The following is a 17,587-nucleotide window of genomic DNA, read 5'->3' as shown; positions in this document are numbered from 1 at the left end:
TTCCAAATATGTCTGGTTATTTCCAACCAAGTCAACGGACACGCAGGAGGTTTTGAAGCATATGCGTTTTTGGGTCACAGTATTCGGTAGTCCACAAAGACAGGGGTTCAGCATTCACATCGAAGGAGTTTAAAGAGTTTTTCAAAAGCGAAAATATCAAACACATCGAAACAACTACCGGAACTCCAAGGGGCAATGGACAAATAGAGAGGGTGAACAGAGTGATTCTCTCTGTTTTGGCGAAGATGTCAGCAGCAGAGCCGTCAAAGTAGTACAAATACACATCACAAGTACAACGAATTATTAACTCACATGCCCATTCGTCTACGAAGTATACGCCCTTTGAAGTCATGTTTGGGGTGAAAATGAGAAACAATAATGATGCCAAACTGGTGAAAATGCTGGAAGAAGAAATGTTAAATGATCTGCAGGAGAATCGCAATCAAGTTCGAGCAGACGCTAGGTTGCAAATAGAGAAAGCACAGTCAATGTACAAACGAAACCATGATAAAAAGCGAAAGGGACATCTTGGATATAAGGTAGGGGATTTGGTGGCAATCAAGGTAACACAATTTACAACGGGCAAAAACTGGGTAACAAATACATCGGTCCATACTAAATTACTAAGGTGAAGCGAAATGGACGTTATGAATTAAGAAAAGCTGCAGAATTCCAAGGCCCAATCCAAACATCAACGAGCGCAGACCATATTAAGTTATGGCGCTACATGGGCAGCTGCGAATTCGACTCTGGTGATGAGTCATCTGAAGCAGATGATGAACAGGATGACCGAGTGTAAAGTGCCAATTTTCTCATCGAGTCTACATGGCATCCCTGTCCATTTAATTGACACTAAAGTGCCCTAATTATAAGATGTCATTAGCATACTAATCAGTATGTCATCAGCCGTCGTGAAGTTTGAAGTCGTTCATCAGCCGTGTGGAAAGCCGAAGCAGCAGCCGGCACTTATTCTTCTCTACTTCCATAAAACTTCAATCATCATTCTATATTATTATATATTGAAAATTATTACACGAGATACTGTTGACTTTCCATCCAAACCTAAGTATAAGTTTCAATTGTTGTTCGTTGGTAATCGAATCAGTTGAGAACGGCTGGACGTATTTGGATGTTTTTTTTTTAAATATTCGTCCTACCCCGAGTTTGGTTTTTATGTAAAGAACATATATAATATTTCCCAAAATAATGAAGATATTTGTTCCATAGCTGGTATATGACGTACTCTTGACTCTCTCTCCAACCTTAGGTATCTGATTGAGGTCAAAGGAACTGACCACATATACTTCTTTAAATTTATATGTAGAAAATTTAAAAAAATATTCAACACATCAGTTGTGAACTGCTTGGCGGATTTGACTCAAATTTTCTTTTGGTTATTTGTAATTACAGTGGAAACGTTTTCATGAATGAAAATTTTGAGAAAAACCTCTAGAAAAATCGCGGAACTGAAACACTTGACTTTTCCATTTTGATATGGAATTTTGTATCGAATTGTTTCAGAATGTCTTTTGGAATTGAAAATTCTTATTGAAAAACAAAAACAAAAAAATTGAGAAATTTTGGGGCTATGCCTAATAGGGAACAATAGTAAACAGTTATTGCCGGTATTGATTTCACAATTCTGAAAACTTTAAATATCAAATTATAGTTAATTCGGTAGATATTATAACAAAAACATGCAAAAGGACGATTGCTCAGCGGTATTATAATACCTAAGCGAAACGTATATATTCTAACTTCCTACGAAAATTGTATAAATTTTCCAAGATTAGCCTAAACATTTCGCCTTTATAGTGATTTTAACGAACGGCCATATATACAGACGGATATAGATTAATTGACATTGGATTTTGCACAAACATGGTCTTTTAAAAGTAACGAATTCAAAATTACTTTTGATTTGGAAAATATTGCTACGACCTTTATAATTCTGACAATTGAGGTTTCAAAATTTAATTAAATACGATAATATAACGAATATATAGAGATACTGATGAATAGAAAATAAATCATAAAGTGGACCTTTTTGTAATTTTTTAACAAATGATTTATAACCTCGAAAATGCTTTTGAGGCCTTCAAAATACCTCCAATCGGCAGGTTATATGGGAAATCATTATTAAAGGACTAGGCTTTAGTGTACTGAAATCATAAAATGCCTCTATCGCAATTGCAAATGGTGAACGGAGAGGCTCATGAACATAATTTAATCGACAACGATTTGTTGAGCCGAAGACACCTTATTTATGATAGTTAAATTTAATTTAGATATTACTATCGATTCTGAGGACGAAAACTCCAACAAATTGAAAAGATATATTCAAATGTATATGCAACATGTCCTTCATTAGACATAAATATTGTGATGGTTTAAAAACCGTTCATAAATTTTTGGTTGTTCCTGATGCAAAACTTAATGTGGATGCTATTGTCGGATATGATTTTTTGCAAAAGTTTACCATTACTTTGAATGCGAATGGGTATAAATTTACGCCGATGGATGATGCAGATCACAATCCAAATGTTGTTATGCTGTCCGATAAAATTAAGTATTGTACCCAATAACACGAACATTGCATTTCGAGAAAGTCCTAGTCGATTGTCTGCTCCAGAACGTGAAGTTGTCCGTAAGCAAGTGGATGAATGGCTTCAGCAGGGTGTTATTCGTGATTCGTCGTCCGAGGTGGCAGGCAAAGTCGTTCTAGCTAAGAAAAAAGATGGTAGCTACAGAGTGTGCATTGATTATCGCAAGTTAAATTCTCTTGTACTGAAGGACAGATTTCCAGTACCAGTGGTCGAGGAAGTTCTCGAGAAGATGCAGAGTGCCAAATACTTTACAGTCATGGATCTAAAAAATGGATTTTTCCACGTCGAAATAGAAGAGCAAAGTCGCAAATATACGGCTTTTGTTACTAAAGAAGGTTTACACGAATTTAATAGAGCACTATTTGGTTTTTGTAATTCGGCGGCTGTTCTTGTTCGTTTCGTCAACTATATTTTCCGTCAGCTGATAAACGAAGGTATTATGGAAATCTATGTGGATGATATCGTTGTCTTTGGAGCTTCAGTTGAACAATGTATGTTGAATATGCAGACTGTGTTGCAACTTGCACAGAGGTTCGCGCTGGAAATTAATTGGAGTAAATGCCAGTTTTTAAAGCAGAGAATTTCTTTTCTTGGTCACAAAATCGAAAATGGACATGTATGGCCGGGCCGAGAGAAAGTAAAAGCGGTTGAAAACTTCCCTACGCCGAAAAATATAAGAGATGTGCAAGCTTTTCTGGGTTTAACAGGATACTTTAGAAAGTTTATCCAAGACTATGCTGTAATCGCTAGGCCGTTAACGCAGTTGCTCAAAAAAGATGTGGAGTTCAAAATACAAGGCATGCAGATGCTGGCAATACAACAACTAAAATCAGCTCTTATGGAGGAACTGGTTTTGCGCATTTATAAGCAAAACGCAAAGACACAACTGCATGTAGACGCGTCACAGGATGGGTTCGGCGCCACACTCCTACAGCAACATGACAATAAGTGGCACCCCGTTTTTTATTGGAGCAAGAAAACGTCTTCACAAGAGGAAAAGATGCACAGCTATTTTTTGGAAGTTAAGGATGCGTATCTAGTTTGTTTGGTTTGGTCTTTTTAAATAAATATATACAGTGGCGGACAAAAGTCTACGTACGACACCCTTGTTTTAATTTTTACCCAACTTAAAACATTTAAAAGAAAAGTAATGATGCGGTTTTGTTTAGAATTTAATTATATTAGAAATAAAACAAAAATAGCGTATATTCAGCTAAAACTATAAAAGTTTTTAATAAAAAACATAAATAAGGCACTGACAAAAGTGTACGTACGTTTTTTATTTTCCTTTTTGTTGATTCATTGTTTTGCTATAAGTTAACGGTAAAGTACCGTTTATTTACTTTAGCGCTTATTCTTTGCATTTTCTTTTAAATTCATGGAATTGTGTCACTTGAGTAATATTCCGATTGTGATAATGACGTTGCGCACAGAAATTTCTAAAGATTTGCGAAAATTTTTGGTGGAGCACAGGAATAATAAAAAATCTTTTGGCGAAATATCAAAATTATTAAATTTAAGCAAATCCACAGTGCAAACCATGTTTAATAATTTCAAACAATCAAGTTGTTTTGAAAGTAAACCGCGCAGTGGCCGTCCTAAGAAATTAAATCGCAGGGAAGTGTCGTTCATCCGCAGTGAAGTAGAGAAGAATCCCAAAAAACATGCCACTAATTTGGCCCAGGAGCTGGCAGAAAGATCACAAATTGTTGTCCACCCACGCACAATAACCAGGGCACTTAATAATGAAGGATACCGTTGCCGAGTTACGCGCAATAAACCCCTTATAAGCGAGAAAAATCGAAAGCTTCGCTTGGAGTTTGCAAACAAGCATCGGGACAAGGGATTGGAATTCTGGAAATTGGTGCTGTTCACAGATGAGTCCAAGTATAATGTCTTTGGATATGATGGAAAAGCCAAAGTTTGGAGAAAACTAAATACTGCCCTGCAACCGAAGAACATTGTAAGTACGGTAAAACACGGTGGTGGCAGTGTAATGGTCTGGGGAGCGATTGCAGCCTCAGGAGTAGGTAACCTTGTGTTTGTAGAAGGTAATATGGACCGCTTGCAATACAAGCGCATATTGGAACAAAATCTGCAGCCATCCGTGGACAAACTAAACCTTGGTGCGAGCTGGATCTTCCAACAGGACAAGTATCCTAAGCACACGGCGAAAATTGTTAAAGATTGGCTGCTGTATTATGCCCCACGACAGCTGCATTCACCCCCACAAAGCCCGGACTTAAACATTATTGAGCATGTTTGGGAAATTTTGGACCGAAAAATCCGAAAGCACGCTATTACTAGTGCTGAACTACTCAAAGAGAAGCTGATGGAGAAGTGGCAGAACATCTCGATGGAAGAGCTAGAAAATTTAGCTGCTTCAATGCCTAGAAGACTCCAAGCAGTCATCGATGCTAACGGCGGCCCAACTAAATATTAATTTTGTTATTTATAAGTAAATTCTTTGAATATTCTTTAATTTTTGAGTTCGTACGTACACTATATGTAAGAATGGCTGATGCCTTTTAGTTATATATATTTATTTAAAAAGACCAAATTGAATGAAGTATTTATACATTAATAATATAGAATGATGATTGAAGTTTTATGGAAGTAGAGAAAAATAAGTGACGGCTGCTGCTTCGGCTTTCCACACGGCTGATGAACGACTTAAACTTCACGACGGCTGATGACATACTGATTAGTATGCTAATGACATCTTATAATTAGGGCAGTTTAGTGTCAATTAAATGGACAGGGATGCCATGTAGACTCGATGAGAAAATTGGCACTTTACACTCGGTCATCCTGCTCATCATCTGCCTCAGATGACTCATCACCAGAGTCGAATTCGCAGCTGCCCATGTAGCGCCATAACTTCATATGGTCTGCGCTCGTTGATGTTTGGATTGGGCCTTGGAATTCTGCAGCTTTTCTTACTTCATAACGTCCATTTCGCTTCACCTTAGTAATTTAGTGTGGACCGATGTATTTGTTACCCAGTTTTTGCCCGTTGTAAATTGTGTTACCTTGATTGCCACCAAATCCGCTACCTTATATCCAAGATGTCCCTTTCGCTTTTTATCATGGTTTCGTTTGTACATTGACTGTGCTTTCTCTATTTGCAACCTAGCGTCTGCTCGAACTTGATTGCGATTCTCCTGCAGATCATTTAACATTTCTTCTTCCAGCATTTTCACCAGTTTGGCATCATTATTGTTTCTCATTTTCACCCCAAACATGACTTCAAAGGGCGTATACTTCGTAGACGAATGGGCATGTGAGTTAATAATTCGTTGTACTTGTGATGTGTATTTGTACCACTTTGACGGCTCTGCTGCTGACATCTTCGCCAAAACAGAGAGAATCACTCTGTTCACCCTCTCTATTTGTCCCTTGCCCCTTGGAGTTCCGGTAGTTGTTTCGATGTGTTTGATATTTTTGCTTTTGCAAAACTCTTTAAACTCCTTCGATATGAATGCTGAACCCCTGTCTTTGTGGACTACCGAATATTGTGACCCAAAAACGCATATGCTTCAAAACCTCCTGCGTGTCCGTTGACTTGGTTGGAAATAACCAGACGTGGAAATAACAATACAGTGTAAATAGTCTTCCTGCTTTCCCAATTTTCTGTTATGCAGTATGCACTCCACGCAGTTTGCTATGTGTTGGTTTACCTTTCTTTCCAGCTGTGGAATAAAAAAATCTTGGCGAATCGTATGTATCGTCTTTTGAGTGCCTGTGTGGCCAAAATTGTGGGCATTTCGAATTATTTCCTTTTCCATTCATTTGGGCACAGCTAAAACATCTAATCCGCAAACCTGCTTGTAAATCAGCTGATTTTTATATTTGAAATCTCCATAAGGTCTCAGCTTTAAAATTTCGCCCACTGCTGATAAATGTTCGTCCTTTTGTTAATTTAAAAAAGGGGGGTCGTACGTAGACTTTTGTCCGCCACTGTATATATATATATATATATATATATATATATATATATATATATATATATATATATATATATATATATATATATATATATATATATATATATATATATATATTATATATATATATATATATATATATATGGGTCTGACATGAGTATTTCGAGGAGCTACAAACGGAATGACAACATTAATATACCCTCCATAGTATGGTGGAGAATATAAATATATTGACCATGCCTACATTTACGCCCACTATTTCGATTTATCTAAAATCCTTACATTTACAACAATAATGAAGGCATCGGTTTGAAAATTATTACACGAGATACTGTTGACTTTCCATCCAAACCTAAGTAGAAGTTTCAATTGTTGTTCCTTGGTAATTGAATCAGTTGAGAACGGCTGGACGTATTTGGATGTTTTTTTTTAAATATTCGTCCTACCCCGAGTTTGGTTTTTATGTAAAGAACATAAATAATATTTGCCAAAATAATGAAGATATTTGTTCCATAGCTGGTATATGACGTACTCTTGACTCTCTCTCCAACCTTAGGTATCTGATTGAGGTCAAAGAAACTGACCACATATACTTCTTTAAATTTATGTGTAGAAAACTTAAAAAATATTCAACACATCAGTTGTGAACTGCTTGGCGGATTTGACTCAAATTTTCTTTTGGTTATTTGTAATTACAGTGGAAACGTTTTCATGAATGAAAATTTTGAGAAAAACCTCTAGAAAAATCGCGGAACTGAAACACTTGACTTTTCCATTTTGATATGGAATTTTGTATCGAATTGTTTCAGAATGTCTTTTGGAATTGACAATTCTTATTGAAAAACAAAAACAAAAAAATAGAGAAATTTTGGGGCTATGCCTAATAGGGAACAATAGTAAACAGTTATTGCCGGTATTGATTTCACAATTCTGAAAACTTTAAATATCAAATTATAGTTAATTCGGTAGATATTATAACAAAAACATGCAAAAGGACGATTGCTCAGCGGTATTATAATACCTAAGCGAAACGTATATATTCTAACTTCCTACGAAAATTGTATAAATTTTCAAAGATTAACCTAAACATTTCGCCTTTATAGTGATTTTAACGAACGGGCATATATGCAGACGGATATAGATTAATTGACATTGGATTTTGCACAAACATGGTCTTTTAAAAGTAACGAATTCAATATTACTTTTGATTTGGAAAATATTGCTACGACCTTTAATAATTCTGACAATTGAGGTTTCAAAGTTTAATTAAATACGATTATATAACGAATATATAGAGATACTGATGAATAGAAAATAAATCATAAAGTGGACTTTTTTTTGTAATTTTTTAACAAATGATTTATAACCTCGAAAATGCTTTTGAGGCCTTCAAAATACCTCCAATCGGCAGGTTATATGGGGAATCATTATTAAATAATTTAATCGGCAACGATTTGTACTCTTTAACATACTTTATGGGGTCCATAACTTTAAAATAACTTAAATTAAAATAATATTTTCCTCTATATATATATATATATATATATATATAAAACAGATAGCTAGGGTTGGAGGAAGAGAGTCAAGATTAGGTCGTATACTAACTGTGGAGCAGATATCTTCATGATTTTGGCAAATATAAGGATTTTAGATAAATCGAAATAGTGGGCGTAAAAGTAGGCGTGGTCAATATTTTTTCTTTAAAAACCTAACTTGGGGTATGACGAACGTTGGTACAAAAAATTATGTTCAGCCGTTCTCAACTGATTCCATTACCAACGAACAACAATTGATTTTTATATATATATATATATATATATATATATATATATATATATATATATATATATATATATATATATATATATATATATATAGCATTTTCCAATGAAACTTCTTACAGCGGAAATTAAACCTTTTGCAACCGAAATGAAACTTTTTGCAAATCAAATGAAACATTTAAATTTATAGAAGGAAAAATAACAAAAGATTTTTGTTGTTAGTAGTTTTAAATTTAAATCAATTAATTATAACTAATATTTTGATGAAGAGGAATTTTTATTGATTACTAGCTTGCACAGTCCGCGTTGCCGGCCCGAAGTTTTAATCTTTAATGCATAGTTTTTAAAGCATAATAATTCACAAATCTGGCTAACATAAGTGGCACAATTTTTAGTATAAATGATGACTCGATTAAATAGTAATAAATACATCTTTTAAGAAAGTTGAACCTATTTTTCAGTAAGAGGTTTTAGTTTAACAGTTAAAAACCTAAATAATATAGCATAGATATTAAAAAATATACATTAAACGTTTTATAATAGGCCCATGTAAGATGGTTCTCTACCCTCAAAGTAGCCTAAACACACATTTTAAGTCAAATCGTTTCGAAAATATAATCAAAACCCTCGAAATAGGTAAAATCAAGAGGTACTTTTATATGAGCCCTACTCCGAAACATTGACATTAAAATATTTCCGCAAAGAGGTCTTTTATAATAAGGGCAAAATCAATTGAAAAATGTGACCAAGACCCTTGTAATAGCTAAAATCACCGGATACCTTCACATAAGAGTGAAGCATGGTCCTATACTTATAATTATTTGAAAGAATTTGTTTTTCTTTCTAAAATCTCAAATTACCAACATTTGAGGAATTTGAAAGGGGCTATATCACAATGTAGATCAACCTGATACATATATTGTACAAGTGATTCCTTATTTAACCCCTAGGACTGTATCAAATTTAAAACATTAACGTAACTTTTGCGGAGTATAGGGCAAAATATTTGCGGCCCTTTGTGTATGGTTAAGCTATATAAAAGGGATTCTAAAAAAGTTAGATCGGGGTACCACTCTTTTGGGATTTTTATATACCAACCAAAAAAATCCTAACCCCAAGATTGTCTGCGGCGCAGGGTAATTACTGACGATAGCGCATAGTGCCCGTATAACGTTATCTATGATTTATGGTTACTTTTAAGAGTTCGGAAGTATTTTTCGAGTATATGAATCCTTTTCTTACTATTTTTTCCATTCACTCCACTATTTTGTATTATCCGCATATTACAGTGCCTCTTCATATTCGGTATTTCACTGATTGAAGTCCCAATGAATTTTGCATTTTGAGTTCTCATTGGGTGGATTATTTCTTCGGTGGGGAGAGTCAAGATTACGTCGTATATTAACTGTGGAACAGATATCTTCATGAGTTTCTTCTGATATTTCTTCAAATATTAGGATTTTAGATAAATCGAAAAAATGGATGCAAAATTGGGCGTGGTCTCTTTTTCCAGCATAAAAACCTAAATCGGTGTAGAACGAACATTAAAAAAAAAACATCCAAATAGTTCCAGCCAGCCTCGACTGATTCAATTACCAACCAACAACAATTTCTTTATATATAGATACAAAAGTAGGCGTGGTCAGTTCCTCAGTCCCCAAATAAATACTTAGGATTAAAGGGAAAGTCTACAGTATGTCGTGTAATAATTTTAAAACCGATATCTTCATTATTTGGCAAATATAAGGATTTTAGATAAATCGAAATAGTGGGCGTATTCAATATTTTTTCTTTAAAAACCTAACTCGGGGTATGACTAATGTGACCATCTATATTTTTCGTCAGAGCGGGACGCCTGCGGAATTTTGTAAAAAAAAAATTATGCATTTAAAAACAAATTTTATTCAAAAACGGAGAGAATACGTATAAATCTAATTTATGAAATTAATCTTATGTCTAAGTATTTGTTTTATATTTGTCAGCAGAGCAAATTAGTTTTAAAATATCGGGTCTAGTTTTCAAGTAGGATTGGAGCTGATTACATTGTTTGTTGATGTTAGTCTTAGTAATTAAAATAGCTTTAAAAACTGTCACACTTAACTGCGTTTTTTCACTTGTCCATATTTTATTCATTAGGGAAAAAACTCTTTCGACAGGTGCGTTACTTCCAGGCATACATAAAACATACTCAATAATTGTGCGAAAGTTTGTGCAGTTGAGATTATTAGCACGGTCTTCAGTAGCAACACTCTCATCGTTCCAGCTTTTGATTTTTTCAACTGTGACGTAACTGGAAATAAGCGAAAACTCATCGAACACCTCCGTATCTTGGCTACGGCTAAGAAATCTTTGTGTGATCAGCAAATCCGTCACATTCTGTACGTCTTCCCAAGTAGGGACTTTTCTCAAATTTGACCATTCAAATACTGCTAGTTGTGCATTGAACTGGCACCACTGTTCCAAGTATTCTTTACTTGTCTTATAAAAATCCGCTGCCGCAGTTTTCACATTCTGCTCATCAACAGCAATGTCAGTTTTTTGTAATTTTACCAGTAGATTGCGGACGGAATGAGGAAGGAAAATCGAATTCTCTTTAAGTTCTAAGTTATCTCGGAGACGATTATTTTAATTCCCAGACTCTATTGCGGACACGTTTTGTCCCTCGATTTTCAACACGGCTTGATGAAAAATCGCTGTCTGTGCGTGCAAAAAATATAATCACAATTCAGAGCTGGGATTTTCGAAAAACGTTTTTAAAATAGTAGGACATTTATCTATGCTCAGAAAATAGGTTTTCAAAGGCTGAAACATTTTTAAAATTCTCTCAAGCGACGGCATTAAAGCAAGTCACCTTGTTTTACTGTAGCCCAACAGTTTCTGATACTCTGTGTCGGTGGAATCACAGAACTCTTTCAGAACTTCTACCCGAATGCTGTAGATGTAGAAGAATGAATAAATTTTCACAATGATGCATTCGAAGTCAACAGGGAGACAATCTGCGGCTGTTTTGATAGCATTATGAATTATATGGGCTCCACACCCAATCCCAATGAGCTGCCTTCCGACGGATAGGTTCAATTTCGCGTAAACATTATTTACCCCTTTTCTATTCTTTCCTCCGAAATTGCAGTTTGTATTGTCTGCACAAAATGCCACAATTTTCTTATTCAAATCATTGCAAGATAATACTTCTTTAAAATAATCCACAATTATATCAGATGATTCGCCTGGCTGCTTTTGAAACTCTAAAGTCCTGACTCTCACGCCTTCGTGTGGTACAAAATAGCGAACTAAAACAGGGAATAATTTTATTGAGCCATGATTGGAAGCATCGGTTAATAAAGATATGCAGTGGGCTTCGTGAAGGTGTTCTTTCAATTCGTCCATCGCCATAGGTGCCAGCACGTTTACAACTATAGCTTGAGATTTTGTACGGGCACATCTAAATTTTTGCTCAAAACATGTTTGTATTAGATTTGAAGCACAGTCATTCGAACGAAAACTGTGGTTTTCTTGCACTGTGTGGTACGCCCACGCACCCTCCGCTGCAGCTATATCCAAATCTTTGGAAGTCGCCAAATTTGTTCTTTTAAAAAAAGAAAGCATTGACGAGCTTGAAGCGGCAGCTTGACAGAAAGCTTGTGTTTTTCCGATTTTAAATGCTTCTCAATATCACTGGCACCACCATGTCCAACACTAAAATCAGTACGACATTTTTCACACGTAACGTCTGATTCACCACTTCTTTGTTTTATAAATGGATACTTATTTTGCAAAGAAATGTTAAAAGTACACTTGCGTTTAGGCATTATTGTAATGTTACAATCACTGACATTGAAAATAAATTGTTTGACTTTGCTCGCCTTCTCCGACTCCGCGATGAAAAGATACAAGAACAATTAAGAGCGTCTATGCTTAGGGTACTGACAGAGTGACAGAAACTTTTTCTGTTTTTATAAGCATTTTTAATTTGGTGATTTCCCTTGTTATGCTGGAGTTAATGTCAACGCCGTCGACGACGCCGAAAAAGTTGAAACAGATTGAACTTTTTCGGCGTCGAATTTCTTACGGCGTTAAGATTAACTGCTCTCATAAAATTTCATACGATTCAATTTTTTTGACATTTGACGCCGTCGACGACGTCGACATTAACTCCAGCATTAGCATTACAAAATCTTTCGAGTTAATTTTAATGTTATTGTTGCTTGAAAAAAACTATGCAAATAAATTATATGTTCACGGGGAAAAAAAATAACTCATGTATTTTTCATCAATATCAATATCCAGTATTTTCGAAAGCGGGACATTTTTGCTCTCGCTGGGGACAGCGGGACAGATAACCTCAAAGCGGGACTGTCCTGCCCAAAGCGGGACGTATGGTCACGTTAGGTATGACGAACGTTTGTACAAAAACTTATGCAAATCGGTCCAGCCGTTCTCAACTGATTCCATTACCAACGAATAACAATTGATTTATATATATATAGACTGTATTGTTGTGCCCTTTCATTTGATAACCATATTGATGGGATTGATAAAACCTACGTTATCCGCCAATTTGGTATTGGCCGCCATCTTGGATTTCAATTTTATATATTATATTGTATTCTGCTTTTTGAGCCCTTTCATTTGATACCCGTATTGATGGGATTGATAAAACCTACGTTACCAAAAAAGACTACACATCATATTAGACTACACATCATATTAGAATTCAATTCAATTCAAAAAAAAAAAAAACGCTACAAATGTACATTCCAAAATAGTAAGTCAAAATGGAAAAAATCATTCAAAATAAAACATTACTATTGTACACCACAAAAGTCAAAATGAAAATTTTCAAATTTCACATTTTTACGCTATTTTTTGGATTTTATCTATTTCTTCCAAGAGGCAATTCCGATTTTGTGTGAATCGTTAAAATCAGATCAGCGGTTCTTGAGTTATAAGCGTAGCAATTATCACAACTTTATTTGATATATATAGGTAAATTATAAGTTTGCGCGGTCAGTTCCTTAGCTCCCAAATAAATCCCTAGGGTTGGAGGGAAAGTCAACAGTATCTCGTGTAATAATTTTCAAACCGATATCTTCATTATCTGGCGAGTATAAAGATTTTAGATAAATCAAGATTGTGGTCTTAAAAGTAGGCGCGGTCAATATTTTTTCTTTAAAAACCTAACTCGGGGTATGATGAACGTTTATATATATATATATATATATATATATATATATATATATATATATATATATATATATATATATATATATATATATATATATATATATATATATATTATATATATATATATATATATATATATATATATATATATATATATATATATATATATATATATATTGGGTTGGAGGGAGAGAGTCAAGATTAGGTCGTATACTAAACCGATGACACCTTATTTATTATAGCTAAATTCAATGTAGAATTTAGAATTTCGATTCTGAGGACGAATACTTCAACATATAGAAAATATATATACAAATGTATATACAACATGTTCTTCATTCGCCATAAATACTGTGCACTCTAAATAAATAAGTTGAAACGAATACAACTATAAACCACAAAACAAGGAAAACAGCAATAAGCATGAAAACCGCCAAATTTGTAGACGATAAGTCTGTTAGTTTGACGATAGTTGCAAGCCAACATTAGATTAGACTTTTTAAAGAGAAAAGCTATGTTAGATTTTTAAAAATATGCAGTACACGCTAGTGCTATGTGCCAGCAATGAGGTCCGGGTTAGCTAGTTTACTATAGAAAACAAAACGTTATTCAAAAATAACCACATGCTAAACTTCGTCACAATATAAATATTACAAGTGGAATCAACTGCAATAGGAGGCACACTTTTGGGATGCTGCACATCAAAAAGAATTTCAAAAGTGATACCCAAAATGCAGCATATTGTTACAGGCACCTCACACAAAATTAGAATTAAGTCAGTGCAATATTTATATCGGATGACGATATTGAAGTTCTATCATAGTTTAAGTAAACTTGACACTAGTTTTGCAGCTATTCATGTAAGCGATTATTCTTAATGAAATTTGTGCTAGTTTATTAATCGATAAATTACTGCGAAATTAACGTTACATAAAAATATTTTGAAATTCACTGTGAAAATTTAATTTTATCGAATTGCAAAATATTGGAAAATTCAAATCAATTATAATAATAAGGACAACATGCCTGAAAAATATATGTTTTTATTTAAAAACGGAAAACAACTTTGTGCTTGCCAAATCTGTGTATTTGACGGAAGAAGACTCGGCTTCAGAGAGACATTAAATCTTGTTAAGTTCAAGTTCACCTGTTTATTGTATCGTTATGTGACATTTATTTTAATTTTCGTTTAAGTTACACATTTTTAGTTAAATACTTACATCTGAAAACGTCATATATCAATGAATAAACTTTTCTCATTTCATATTCATTTGAAAATCTTACTTTGCCTGGTGGTTTCTTTAAAAGTTTGGCGGCATTAGTGATATCATCCAAAGTCCAAACAATACTAACTTTAGTCTTTCTTTTACTAAGGGCATGTTGACATTTTTTCTTGTGCTCTTCTAATAAGTTGTTGCATGGACTCGAAGCCGGCGAAAAATGTTGAATGTGAGTAGCGTCGAATATAGGTTTCTCTTTGTGTCTGATAAGTTCATCGTAATTTCTGCAAAGAATTAACAAATATCATTGGGGGATATCGTAATTATTTCAGTAAGGGGCAAAAATCGGTAATTCTTGTAAAAAAATGATTATATCTGCATTATGACCGACTTCTTTCAATAAATTAATATATGTGTACTGCCTGTACAGTATGAAATTTTACATACACTTGCATCAATGCTTAGAACATATTTCCGGTATTTTGGAGGCTTCAAGGGACAAAGCGATATTAATTTCAAATATAAATAAACACCCATGTTGAAACTGATAATATCGATTCATGTACAGGTCTAAGTGTTTTGAAGGTTCTGATCTCATTATTCAGCCATATGGTTTTAATTTCATAGTTATAAACTTAAAGGATAAACTTATCTATCAACAAATATCTTAGCAACAGTTTTTAATCAACTTTTCTGTAATTTGGAATTTTATATTCATAACGTTGAGAAGACCATGCTGCTAAAATTTAATTTTGTCCACCTCATGACTGAGCACAAAGAGAATTTAGTTCAGCCAAACTTATTTCATTTTTATAGCTTCCGTCATATGATGGGGATACATTATCTTTTTATCCAGTTTCATACATTATTTTGTTATTCAGAGTAGCATTCTATGTTGAATCAAAAAATGTAAGTCTGTTCGCCCATCCATTAAAATTAGGATAGAGGACGTAATATTTGAGATAGATATTTGAAACTTTGAACAGATATTTACATATATTATTTTAAGATAATTGGTATTGAGCAAGGGAAATGTCTATCCCCGTTTAGATGCAGCCCATATTTAATGCTACTTTCTGCCAGAATTTGAGCTCTTGTTCTTTATTGGTAATATATATTTACGACATTCTTCCCCGGAAATATTTCAAATTTGGTATTCGAAGTTCAACACGGGATTCTACAGCCTAAGACAGAAAATTGTCTATGCTGGTCCACGTCTTCGCATAGCTCCGATGTAACGGTACATACCAATATATGATATTTTGATGATTTTAGCTACATTATTCACCGTTTATTTCAACTTTTCGAATTTGAATATGGTAATGGCTTATGACAAACAATGTCTATGTAGGTCCATAGACTCCAATAAAACGGCTACATTCGGTATTTCTAACATTTAAACAGAATTTTTTAAGGATTTAATTTTTTGAAAATTTCCAAATTCGTTCCAAATGGTGGAGGGTATTCAAAGTTCGGCCCGGCCGAAATAACTGCGTTTTAACTTGTTTTTATATCAATTTGTATGCGATCTTATTTTGTTTGTCATTTAGACTTATTGAATCAAAAACAAGAAAAAACTTGTATAATCAATACCCAAAAGTGGACTTTCATTAACAAAAGATTCATATCCTCGAAATGTTTCTGTCTTAGGCTGTAGAATCCCGTGTTGAACTTCGAATACCAAATTTGAAATATTTCCGGGGAAGAATGTCGTAAATATATATATATATATATATATATATATATATATATATATATATATATATATAGTTTTAATGTCATATTACCAGTGGTTGTTCTAGACAAATGATACGAAAATGTGCACGTTATCGGTCCTTCCACACCCAAAGTGAAATATACTATATTTAAAACAATTATTCATATCATTATTACTTGAAATTCGACATGTACCGACCGTGTGTAATTTAAATGAAGGATTCCTTTAATTTTGAAACACGTATAATAGGAATTAAATTTAGCACAATGGATAAAATATTGGTAGCGTCCAAATAACGATACCTCCCACTATCTAAAGGCTTTAAATGCATTCTACAAATAATTTCACCGATATTTTAAGTTTAAAATGGAACTCTTTCGTATATTGAATCCAGTAGTGCGACATTAGTAACATAATTATCGATAACATAAATTGTCCACTTGATTATATTTTCGGTTATTAACGAACTTTGTTGGTAAGTTAGTGATAAAAGTATTATCGACAGGTCGCAATGTTACATGGTTTTAATACGGCAATTTAATAAATTACATAAATATTCTCTTGTGAAATATACTTACTGGCCACATTCCAAAGCTTCGTTTACTGCTTTTTGTACATCTAATAACATGTAGTACATCTTGTCCTGCCATTCTGTGTCACTGGGTAAATATATTTTTGCCACATTTACACGGTTGGATACAAGCTCTTCAAAAATTTTAGGATATACCGAAAATATATCGGCCAGACTAAAAAAAAACAAGTTATTACTCATAATGTCTCTTAGCAGTTGCAAGCAGACCGATTTCAGCGAGGTTAATATTCCAACTAAACTTACTCTAGGGACAATAACTATGCCATGACCCGTCATTCGTGCTTCACACCAATTTAATTCCTTCCAGTGGAACAAATACATTGTACGAACTATTTTATCATGCAATCATCAATTCATATATCACCTATCACTTATTGAATCGAAACCAAACAAGCATGACTATTTATTGATTGCCATTAAAATATATTGTATTATGTAAATGTGTTCTACAAAGGTAATTTTGTATTTGTATAATATTCCATGCCTTCTTAACAGGTTTTCTATATATAATAAATTGAATAGAGTTATGTTCTGCTTTTT

At 33.9% G+C, this 17,587-nt stretch overlaps 1 protein-coding gene across 2 annotated transcripts in view; it reads right to left on the bottom strand.

Annotated features, from left to right (window-relative positions):
• Positions 1 to 17,267, bottom strand: part of LOC101891093 (uncharacterized) — a 622,803-nt gene extending 605,536 nt beyond the window's left edge. For both annotated transcript variants that reach the window (XR_009344233.1, XM_059131841.1), the window contains exons 1-2: positions 17,034 to 17,267; positions 14,739 to 15,022 (exon numbers count right to left, since the gene is read on the bottom strand). Coding sequence is in view for 1 of the 2 variants with exons in the window: in XM_059131841.1 (XP_058987824.1) it covers positions 14,739 to 15,022; positions 17,034 to 17,227 (478 nt within the window). In the remaining variant the exon portion in view is untranslated. The remainder of the gene's footprint in view (positions 1 to 14,738; positions 15,023 to 17,033) is intronic.
• Between the last annotated feature and the right edge of the window lie 320 nt (positions 17,268 to 17,587).

The sequence above is a fragment of the Musca domestica genome, unplaced genomic scaffold (genome assembly GCF_030504385.1).
Source record: "Musca domestica strain aabys unplaced genomic scaffold, Musca_domestica.polishedcontigs.V.1.1 9, whole genome shotgun sequence".
NCBI classification, from domain to species: Eukaryota; Metazoa; Arthropoda; class Insecta; order Diptera; family Muscidae; genus Musca; species Musca domestica.
This window is presented reverse-complemented; position numbering and strand designations above follow the sequence as displayed.